This window comes from Onychomys torridus, chromosome 6 (assembly GCF_903995425.1).
Source record: "Onychomys torridus chromosome 6, mOncTor1.1, whole genome shotgun sequence".
NCBI classification, from domain to species: domain Eukaryota; kingdom Metazoa; phylum Chordata; class Mammalia; order Rodentia; family Cricetidae; genus Onychomys; species Onychomys torridus.
Genome location: NC_050448.1, coordinates 47,175,826 through 47,188,004, shown reverse-complemented (window position 1 = coordinate 47,188,004; position 12,179 = coordinate 47,175,826). Strand labels below are relative to the sequence as shown.

Genomic DNA, 12,179 nt, shown 5'->3' with positions numbered 1-12,179 from the left:
GTGTATGAGATGGGAAGTGTACATGCAAAGGTCAAAACGCAACTTTGTGTCTCAGTCCTCCCTCCCCCTTACATGGGTCTCAAGGACTGAGACCCATTTGGAAGGTTTCTAATAAACAAGAATAATAAGTAAGATTCATCTGCCGAGGTCTGCAAGAACATCACAATCATGGGGGAACTCTGGAGTCCTACTGAGCGAAGCAAGAAGACAGGGGCAATGATGTCTGCATACCAACAACGGCCCTGTAGAGCTTCAGCCAGAAACCAACAGCACAGGCTTTGGGGACATAAACATCGGGCAGCAAGCTCCCTTAGTGACTGAGCCATCTCTCCAGCCCTAGGAGACACACAAGCTGGAAGTTCAGCTCCAGATTCTAGTTTCACCGCGTAAGTCTATGAGGGAATATGAGTAAATGATTAATCAATCCATTTCTTAATGTCTACTTCCATAAAATGGGAGTGATTTAGTAACTATCCGACACATTCGTATGAAAATTAAAATTAGAGAACCCCGAAGAGTATTTTGAACACCACTGTCCTAGCTTGCTGTCACTGTGATAAAACACTGACCCAAAGCAACTTAGGAGAGGGAAGGATTTCCTCAGCTTATGGGTCACAGCCATCCCTGAAGGAAGCCAAGACCGGAACTCAAGGCAGGAGGAATTTGGAGCAGAAACCACAGGGCAAGGCCGCTTACCGGCTTGTTTCCCAGGCCTACTTCAGTAAATGGTGCTGGGGAAACCGGACGTCCACACACAGAGGAATGAAAGCAGACCCTCGGCCTCACTCGACACCAAATCTACTGAACCCGATAAAGTCCTTACTACACGTCCTGAAATTCTGAAAGTTCTCCGAGAAAACTCTACAAGATACAAGCACAGGCTTTCTGCAGAGGACTTCAGCGGTTCTGGAAATCCAAAGGCGCCTGCCTGCGCAGCTAACTGAGTAACGAGGTGGCTTACAGGCTGGGAGAAAAACCTTTGCTAGCTACATTCAATAGTGACTTAACATCCAGAACATATGAGGAACTCCAAAAATAAATACCAAATATCCAACTACTCAGTCAATAAACGGACTAAAGAAATGACCAGACAGTTTTCAAAAGATAAAGTACAATGTCTAGTCAAGATATGAAAAATGTTGACCGGCTATAGACATCAGAGCAATAAAAATTAGAACTACGTTTAAAGCCCATCTAATATAGAAAGGCTACCATGAAGAGCAAGAGAAGTAAAAGACGTCAGACAAAAACTGGCAATAATGCAAGGTGAGGAGCCCTTATAAACTGCGGGGACATAAACCAGGTGCAGCCTTTACGGAGGCTTCTCGGAAACTGAAAACAGAGCTAGCTACCTTGTGACTCAGTTATACCACGTGGGCTGACACTGCTGGGTTCATAGCTGACGGGCTCTCAGCACCACAATCACACCTGCACACCGACTTTGCTGCAGCACTCTAGGTAACAGTCAAGCCACATAATCAGGTTAGGTGTGCGTCCCTCGGGAGATAAACGGATAAAGAAAATGGAATATATATGCATAGCAGGGTTTATTATGTCATTCGCTAGAAAACAGATGCAACTAGAGATCATCACCTTACATGAAATAAACTAAACTCAGAAAGACAAATATCGCATGTCATCACTCATTTGTGTGTCCTAAATTTTATATAAATACCTAAAACCGTGCGTGTGTGTGTGTGTGTGTGTGTGTGTGTGTGTGTGTGTGTGTGTGTGAGATATAGGATGTGACGGTCAGAGGGTTACGACAGTGAGAAGGGAGATTCCTGGCTCATGGGGTGGCGGAGGGAAAAGGAGTGGACGGCGGGGGAATATAGTCAAAGGATGTACTTGACCGAAATCATCCCTTTCTTTTCTACTTAATTGTATGTGTATGTATGTACACCAGGTGCATGCAGGAGCCCTCACAGATCAAATAAAAACAACAAAACAAGGAGCCAGGTCCCTGGAACTGGAGTTTGGGGGGGTTGTGAGCAGTCACGTGGGTGCTAGGAACCGAATCTGGGTCCTCTGCAAGAGCAGTGAGGACTTTTGACCACTGAGCCATCACTGGAGTCCCAAAATACACACCAATAAAGATAGAAAATGAAAATACTTTTAAAAAACCAAATTCCAAACTACGGTGAAGCACTGAAATATTTCCCACACTAGTTACAATGTGAAAGGTTAGAAGAAACGGAAGGATCAGGAAACTGCTGTGTAATTTACCAGCTATTAATCAAATAAAATATTACTCTATCACTAAATAAAAAACGTAGGGGCTGGCAAGACAGCTCAGTGGGTTGATGCTTGCTGCCGAGCCTAGTGACCGGAGTTCAGTGCCCAGGATCCACACGGCGGAAGGACAGAATCACTACTGCAGGTCGTCTCCTGACCTCCACATGTGTGACCCCGTCACACACCTCTGTAACAAATAAATGAGAAATGAAAACATAAAGAACTACAGAGTAAAACAGCAGCATATCTAACATACTTCTGAGAGGGCATAAAGTTAAGAAACGGAAGCTGCAAAAACTGTATTACACTGTTGCGACTCTGCAAAACCATATTTGAACTGCCCACAAAAACACCAATGAGCAGCAGACCAATCAGAATGTGCCACAGTGAGGCCTGAAGTGGCTTTCATTTCACACCACCATGCAGTTACGTTATTATAGCCTAGTCATTTCAAATTTAATTTATCTTCAATGTTTTACTTGTAGCTTTATTTTAACATTTCATGTTACTTAATATTTATATTAATATTAAGAACATTGTAATATAAGTTAAAGCTCTTAGTAAAACAATATTAAAGTTACAGCACAAAATTTTATCCTTAAAGTAGCTAAAATTCAAAATAGAAATTAAGAATAAAATAAATCAGATACTAACTTCTAGTTAAAAACTACTTTTAAAAAAAAAAAAAGAAAGAAAGAAAGAAAACCTGAGTCCCTAACCCCAGAATCACTGAAATCTGAGATGGAATGATCGCTGCCAATCAAATGAAGTCACTTTTTAAACACTAAACACAGCTAGGTCTAGTGGCTCACTCCAATGCCAGCACTGGGGAAGCAGGGCGGGCAGATCTCCCTTGAGTACAAGGCCAGTCTGGTCTACATAAAGTGTTCCAGGCCAGCCAGCACTCCACAGCTGAGACCTTGTCTCAAAAACACAAAAATAAAATAAAGACATTGTGCAGTTCCTGAGTCCTGAAAAGGCTGTACTTTGTAACAAAATCTAAGTCCTCTGGAGAAACAAAATGCTAACCAGGGCGGGGCTGGGGGCACTGTCCGGGATCTCCGCAGCACTGGTAGCTGGAGCAGGGGAACAGGTGACGTCCTGACCAGCCTGGGCTTCACAGCAACACCCTGCCTGTCTCCAGGAAGCAAGGGCCTTCCCATTAGAATAAGCCAGATGTGATAAGTAAAGCATGTTTTCACTATTTTAAAATGCCTCCACATAGGAACATAACAGGAATCATTGTCTGCAAGTTTAGAGGGCCACATGGTCAGCACATGTTTTACGGATTCCAGAAAGGACAGAGAAGCAAGTTCACAGGCAGCCCTGCTGTTATCTGAGTGATGCTCTTCATGCGCTCGGGTATGGCACTCAGGGAAGCCTGCAGCTTTCCTGCAGCATGCATGGTTCTTCCCTCCAGTCTCCTCTTTCAGCAACAGCCTGCACCCATGCATTTTGTCTCCACTGCATGGGCCCAGGCAGCTGACTCTCCCACCTCACCCTTCTATCATTGTTCAAATCACATCTGCACAGATGAGGAACAGGACTGCCAAAGCATGGATTCTGCACTGCCCCTTCGCTCAACAGCATCCAGGGTCCTCAGTAACCACGGAAGACAGCCCAGGATCCAGCCAGCTGCCAACGTCATACCAGTAACCCTTCAGCAGTGTCACCCTTCTCCTGGTTTGTTACACTCTAACCCCCAAGCCTTGACTCCTCAACCTAGGGTCTCAACACACTGGCTGTACTTTGTCATTGTATGTCACAAGCAACTGTGACCAATAATAGTTTGAATACCAAAATGGGCTGTTTATTTTTAAAATTAAACTAGCAGGGCTAGACAAATGGCGCAGTAATTCAGAGCACTAGCGCTCTTGCAGAGGGTCTGAGTTCAATTCCCAGAACCCACACAGTAGCTCACAGCCACACTAACTCCAGTTCCAAGGGATCCAGTGCCCTCTTCTGGCCTCTAAGGGAACCAGGCATGTACATGGTGCACATATACACGAAACTAGCCTATGTGCAGTGATTTGAGACTATAACCTCCTCTACTGGAAAGGCTGAGACAGGGGATCACTTGAGTCCCCAAGGTCAAGGTCATTGTCAAAGTAAGTATGTAAGCAAAGATCCATCGTCAAAAAATTAAACAAAGACACAACAACATCAAACATAACAAAACCTGAGAAGGACTTCCGATAATGTCCACATACTTGTATTATAAATTGGGGAGAGGGAGCCTGGCATGGCAGTGCATGCCTTTAATTCCAGCACTCGGGAGGCAATGTCAGGTGGATCTGTGAGTTCAAGGCCAGCCTAGTCTACAGATCAAGTTCCAAGACAGCCAAGGCTACCTAGTGAGACCCTGTCCTAAGCAAACAAACAAAAGGGGGAAGAAGAAGAGAAGGAGAGAAACTGGTTTTCAATATGAAATGTCCCCTAAAGGCTCATGAAGGCTCTTGTGTTGATAGCTTAGTCCCCACTTGGTGTCGAGATGATGAAGTGACTGGACCATGAAGGTGCTGATTAACCCATCACAGATAAATAGGCTATTCTGAAGTAGAACCCAGGTAGAGCAAGTAGGTGGATAACGGCATGCCTTTGGAGGGTATATCCTGTCTCAGTATCCGCCTCTCATATACTCCACTTATTGGCTGCCATGAGGATCACGGGGGTCTTCCACCTGGTCCTCCCTCCATGACAGTCCCTGTGTCATGACATTTCTAATTTGCCACAGACGTAAAGCAATGAAGCCAGGCTGAGACACAGCTGAGACCTGTGAAACATGAACCAAAATAGATCTTTCTTCCTTTAAGGAGGTTTTGGATTTTTTTTTTTTTCAGAGATTCCTGTCACTGTGCCAGGGAAGTGACTAACATTCCCATCCAGGGTCTTTTGAAAGCAGCATCACTATAGTACCACCACCACCACCACCACCACCACTGCAAAGCAGCTTGCCTTGCTTCAAATTATGAACAGCAATTAAATTTTCTAAGCCACTTTCTGATCTTAAAAAGCAAAAGAGGCTGAAACAGGAGGATCCTGAACGAGGGGCCAGCCTGGACTATATAGCAAGACACTATCACAAAAAAATAAATAAATAAGGGGGTGGGGGGACAAGGAGATTCCGGAAGAACCAGAAATGGAGGGAGCCTTCGTAGAACCATTGTACTCCATCAGGATGGCAACGGCTCCATAGAAGTTGAAGGCCAAGAATTTTATTTGATGGATTACCTGCTCCCGGTGCTGAGGAGAAGTTTACTTTCCAAATAAATGCACTTAGTGAGCGTTGGTGGTATAGTGGTAAGCATAGCTGCCTTCCAAATAAATGCACTTAACATAAAATAGGCAACCTAAAACAATCAGGCATATCGAAATGCACAGTAGTCAAATGTGGAGAATTCAGTGAATGGGTCCCAGGATGGCGGCTGTTGACAAAAGTCTAATCTAAGCAATGGGGCCACCTTTCATCAAGTGTGCATCTTGCTCCCTCTAAACCACACTTTTCCTTCTAGCCAAAATGTTATCTTCCCCTTCTCTCTCCACCCAGTCCCTACTAAAATGCTAGGATAACAAGGAATGTCATTTTCTTCTCACAAGTATCTCAGATTTCATAAGCTCTCTCAGGCCACCACATATTTAGGCTGATGGATGACACCCTGTAGCTCTCAGATCCTAAAATATTTCACGTCCCCAGAGTTAGACAGCGCTTCCCGAAGAGCTGGGGAAATAGCGCTATGGACCAAGCACTTCTCACATAGGTCTGTGACCAGAATCTGGGTTCCCAACACCACAAGACAACCAGGTAGGTGTGGTGGCCCATCTATAACCTCAGCACTCAGGAAGCAGAGACAGGGAGTCCTCGGGGCAAGCTGGCTGGCTAGATAGATAGATAGCCAAATTAGCAAAGTCCAGGGTCAGTGAGAGACCCTGTCTCAGTAATTAAAGTGAAGAATTGTTCACCTGACATCAACTTCTAGTCTTAAGATACATATACACACACATGTAAGTACAAGCATATGAACAGACACACACACACACACACACACACACACACACACACACACACACACACACACGAATGCTTCCTGGGGGCAGAGAATGCATTGATTCATCTTTGGACATCATACAGCTTAACCCTGACTTCCACTTGTGACAGACTACACAGATAACAGCTGTTGGTGCCATTGAACTGGCTTTCTTATCAACATGTTTAGAAGATGCACAAGGTCACAGCCAGTCTCCTACATTCACTTGCCAAGATGTTCCTAGGAACGGAGAGAGGATCTCATTGAAGAGGGGAGGGGAGGACCTTTTTTTGTTTTGTTTTTGAGAAATGTTAATGTACCATTTTAAGCCAAAAAAAAAAAAAATCTTTTTCTCTTAAGCCCTAATGCATTTCTCCCTAGTAAACCCCTAGGTAGGTCTCTTGCACACTATAATGTGAGAGTTAAACATTAACTAGCCTTGGTAGTAATGTCTGGAAAGCAGATCACTGACTGTATCATTTGTAATTTATTTAGTTAGAACTACATCTTATTTCAGAGGGAGCCAATGAAACTTACATAAATGCATATAATACCACAAGATATAAGATGATGTATATAAAGGGAGAAAGAGAAATGGGACAAAAGGAAATTGAATGTAGAAAAGATAAGCTATCCTGAGAAGAAGGTTAGCATGCCAAATGAATGTGTTCTTTGAAGTTCTACACATTTCCTAGAGAACAGAGGTTTGGCTCTCAGTACTTCCAGAGGGGAAAAAAAAATACAGGATGACTCGGATACATGATTCAACACCCATAAGATGTAAACAAAAAGGTATTATTAGGGTACCATCTCTCCCTTGGTCTTTACAGAAAGAATGCTATATAATGCTCCAAAATTCTCAATAACATCCTCGCAGGCGACTTGTCAGGGCCTTGGAAAACCTTTCCCCGCAACAACCCACACAGACAAAATGACGCACACAAGGAGACAGCACACATGCTGCAGAAAGAGACACGCCAGCAGGCGTTCAAGAGACCCAGGTATGAGGCTCCTGTGGGTCTAGATTCCATTCTGACTAAACTAGCCTGAAACACAGAGGCTCCATACACCATTAGCCTTCGAATATAAACCATGTCTGGGGTTTTGTGACATTCTCGGAGGAAAGCCTGCCTCAAAACAAGTATTACTGATCAGAATTAAGAACCTTGGCCCCTGGATCCTTCAGGCAGCCCACATGGCTTCTCATCTGAGCCTCAAGACTGAAGTTCCTGATAAGCACTTGAAGTAAACTCTTCTCTGATATGAACTTTTCAAGCTATGTGTCGAGATATATACGACCTTTAAAACAGGAATGTTTTATAACATCTGAGCATAAAACAATCCAATTACCTAGATAGATTTTAGCTAAAATTGCATCAAAGGATTGGTGGTTTTTCTTCTATACAGTATTTAAAAAAAGAAAGAAAAAAAAAAAAAAAAAACCATGGAATGCCTTTTGCCCGAGGATAAAATTATAGGTAGTAAGTACACTACCAATCATTTTCCTAGATGATAGTTTTTATGTTTTTATTTGTTCGGTTGGTTTATTTTGTTTTTTGCTTGTTCATTTGTTTGTTTTTAGACAGGGTCTTACTAAGTAGCTCTGGCTGTCCTGGAACTCGCTCTATAGACCTTACTGGCCTTGAACTCACAGAAATCCACCTGCCTCTGCCTCCCATGTGCTTGAAACTAAAGGCCTGAGCCATCATGCTTAGCCCCTAGCTGTTATTTTTGATGTTTAAAAATAGCAACCTTTCTATCTACTGACACAATCTGAGCTTCATTTGTAACCTTTGGTTGGTTTAATCTTGTGTTACACAAGCAAATCATTGCCATAGCTTCAGATACATGCACAAGCAGCAACCATCTGCCCATAATGTGGTGGATAGGATGTTTCAAGGGTCCAAGAGAATAAAACTAAGAACCTGGTCCATTGGATCACAGAGATGATGCTCTTTTAGATCTTATGCAACTAAATGAAGTCATAGCCACCCTGTCTAGTCTTCAGCACAAGTCCAGAGATGTGTTTGTGCTAACTCAACTCCTAGGGAGGCTGAAATACAAATTTATCATGGGGAATATTCCTTTTCACTAATCAGAAAACATGAGCCTGATACCAGAGTGCTACTTTCTCAATGTTCATAGAATTCTTAATTAATATTCGGAAGTTTACCAGACCAGATATTAGAAAGAAGACACAGAGAATTTGGAGAATGCCTAATAAATTAGTTATGGGTGCCCAACAAGCTTCTTCCTAGTGACGAAAGTTGTGATTCCCACAGGTAAACCATCTCTCCCTTGGTTATCACTGCCTCAACATGGCAGACTTCCAGCTGCTTCTCTCCACTGAGTACTTCCAACTAAGACACAGTACTAATGAAGAGGATTCACCTTACACTTATTATTATCCTCCATTTTTTTTTGATAAAATACCTCTAGATAAAGCTGCTTAAGCAACTGGCCCAAGGTCACAGCTGTTACTAAGCCACAGATCTAAGTCAACGCACATAGGGTGTAAGAGCACAGGCCTGTGCACTCAGCCCTGGGGAGGTTAGAGCAGGAAGGCTGGTTTAAAGGATTGTTCCTGTGTCCCAGAACACCATAAGCACATACCACACTGTCATTTTTTGTCTGAGAGTCTATCTCTCTTATTAGGCTGAAACTTCTGGAGAACATATTCTGGAGAATATGATGTTCAGTCACCTTTACGTCCCTAGAGTACTATCTATCTAGATAAACATGTGAGCTTATTTGTCCAGTGAAAAGTCCAGCAAACCCAAAGCCTCAAACTAGCCATATAGCCTTAGGAAGGTCACAATGTCTCTGGCCATCAGCACCTCATCTAAAACACAGGATGAAATCAATATATAAGGATGAAATATACAAGGACATGTCAGTTCCCCTCTGACTCTCAAACAGCACTTTTATGGCTTATCTTATCACTATGAATTATCACAAATAAAATTCAACTCCTTTACCCTCTGTGCTCTGTGTGTGTGTGTGTGTGTGTGTGTGTGTGTGTGTGTGCGTGCGCGCGCGCGCGCGCATCCATATACACACAACTAATAGTTTAGGGAAGGCACCTTTTCTGAAAGGATGTAACTATCATCCAAAAAGCCAAACAGTGGCACCCTCCTCTGGTGAATGTTAAAGGAGCCAAGGACACAGTGATAATAACTAGATGGAGGGATTTTCCTCAAATGATATAACAAGAGAATAAAACAGCAAGAGAGAAGTCACCCAGCAGTGTCTGCTATTATCACAATCCCAACAGTAACCTAATAACTCATTTACAGCAGCACTTCCCGGTTTACTTTTTTAAGGTAAAACAAAGCCAAAGAGAATGAACTGACTGCATGTCATAGGAGGAGAAAAACAATCGCTCTGTTTTGTGAGAGCTGATAATGTTAGCTATTTTGCAAACAGCAAGCATTTTAACGTAAGATGCAATAAAAAGCATTTCACGGTTTGGCTAATGGTGGTCATCTTTTCAATTAATACTTTTTCAAGTGCAATGAAAGTTGAGTACATATAAAATACTGAATGAAAGGAAAGCCTCCATCACACCCTTTTCTGGGTGGTGTATCTACCTCAGACACTGTTAGAAACTTCTCATCTGAAACTTCTGGCTCTGCAGCTTCCATGTCTTGAAAGACTCCAGTGAAAAGATTTTAATCATCCAACCACAAGTGTGAGCCCAAATCATGCCGATATGTCCCATCTAGACAACCACAGGCCAGTGTCCACAGCACTGACAGTTCATCAAAACTTCTAGAGGTGTGCTTTCAAACTCCAGATACAGATTATCAGCAACTGTCTTGCTATGGATATAGAATAAACATAGGTTTATTAAATTATTGACAGGGGAGAAAATCATAGCTGCCTTCACCCCACTGAGTCCAGGCACGTAACATGGCATTATGACTCAGACATTACACGGTCACCCTTGTCATTCAGGTATCTTTTTTTCTCAGTATGCAGTGTCTCCTATCCAATTAGCATCCCAGGATCAGGCGGAATAGAACCCCAGACCACCTCGAGACTATAAAAGTACAATGAACAAGAAACTTTCATTCTGAAGGGCACATTAGAAACAGGCAGAGGGAGTGGGGGAAAAATGTTTAAACACTAATCCCAGTGTTATCAGCTAAGCTTCCCAACTGTTTGGCATTCTCTGCAAAGTTGGCAAGTCGACACCATACCTGGGCAAGATTTACAAATGGTGAGTGGAGAATGCAGATAAGATAACCAATCAAAAGCTTCCTCGGTGTTTACCAAAACAAAATCAAAAGGCCACTGGACCAAAGAACAAGCAAACACCGGAGGAGAAGGGCAGTCCTACAGCTCCCTGGAGCCCACTGCCCACCGGGAGGAGGAAGGACGAGGCGGGGAAGGAATAGGTGATAAGGAATGCTGCCAAGAAAGAGACGAGGCAGCATGATGCAATCAAACTGAGACAAGCGTCCAACTGAGGCAGATGCAGGCTCGGGAGCTTAGCTCTGGAACACTCACTTCATCTGGGCGCAGGCCCACGGGCAGGACCTCCAGGAAACCTGAGACTCCGCACTCTCCAGTGTCAAATGTCGCAGAAATTTACGAGAAAGACCTACAGCAGCGGGCTTTGGCCCATTTCCTGCTCCCAGATAAACCCCTAACAAAGGCTTTTAGAAGAGACGTCAGTATCCCCAAGCTGGCCACTGCACAGAGGTCAGGTGTGGCCACCGCCTGCTCTGTGCACAGCCACCTCTGCAAAAGCCAGGCAGCCAAAACCCACGACCAGTGAGGCATCCCCGTCCCCCACCACCACCCGTCCGATTACACTAGTAAAGTTGACAGACTAGGGATGAAGCGCAGCGTTGCCGCTGGGGGTCCTTCCCTAGAGCGAAGGCAGTGGAAGAAGTCACAGCTTCCTTCACCTTCACTGAGTCTATCCAACAGATGCAGGCTTCTTCCCTTTAGTGGTGCACCGAAGACACTGTCTTCCTTCGCAGCTGATTGGCCTCAAACTCTAGAATCGGGACACTGAGGCCCGAGGACAAAGTTCACTGCATATACTATTAATTCCCGGAAAACTACCAGTCATCTACTGGCTTCTGACCTTGGGAACTTCGTATTTAAAAGGCAAGGAATATCCAGTGCTTGTCTCTCCGCTAAACTAAACGCTCAGATGCACAGCAGGGTCTTGGCAACTTGAATCACATCTGTCATCACCAGGTCATCACCACGCCCCTCTCACCCAGATCCGACCCCGCCAAGCACGCGACGCCCCGGTTTTCCACACAGACCCAGCGAACTCCTACCTCACCGCCGTGCCCATCGAAGATCCCGAAGATGGACGGGTGCGTCTTGTTGGCCAAATCGGTGAGAACTTCGAAGCGATCTTCCATGTGGTCTCTCCGGCCCTGGATGGAGTACACAGCCACATTATGGCTTTTGAACTCCCAGGTCTTGGAAAACTCGGCCTCCAACACATCAAGTCCTCCAAGGCGATCGTTCTGCATAATCTCGGCCACCTTGCCCTTCACCATCTTCACCGCGTCCCGGCTGGACTTGACGATGGTCTTCACTTCGTCTGTGTGGAAGAAGTAACTCCAGAGAGCCAAGCTGATGCACAGCAGAAAAAGCGTCTCGGGTCTCAGCAAGAAGTAGCGCATGATGCGACCCAGCAGAGACAGCAAAGTCATTGTATCTTCTATCATTTATTATCCCTAGAGCCCCAACCAGCAGCAGCGACGCGCGCCCCGCAGCTCGCGGGGTCCGAGCACTGCGGGCACAGCCCGCGGGGAACCAAGGCGAAGAGGCAGCCCGGGCTGGTAGGATGAACCCACGGCGGGTCGGAACGGGAGCCCGGAGCGATGGCTGTTTCCCTTTTGTCTAGGCAGCCCCGAGGCCCGTGCCCGCCGCCCGCGCCGCCTTCCC

The 12,179-nt window shown here is 44.7% G+C and overlaps 1 protein-coding gene and 1 pseudogene across 1 annotated transcript in view; one reads left to right on the top strand and one right to left on the bottom strand.

Annotated features, from left to right (window-relative positions):
* Positions 1-11,043, top strand: part of LOC118585495 — a 118,604-nt pseudogene extending 107,561 nt beyond the window's left edge.
* Positions 1-11,975, bottom strand: part of Ppm1l (protein phosphatase, Mg2+/Mn2+ dependent 1L) — a 269,683-nt gene extending 257,708 nt beyond the window's left edge. Inside the window, exon 1 of the mRNA XM_036190101.1 lies at positions 11,561-11,975. Within this exon, the coding sequence (XP_036045994.1) occupies positions 11,561-11,959 (399 nt within the window). The 5' untranslated portion in view covers positions 11,960-11,975. The remainder of the gene's footprint in view (positions 1-11,560) is intronic.
* Between the last annotated feature and the right edge of the window lie 204 nt (positions 11,976-12,179).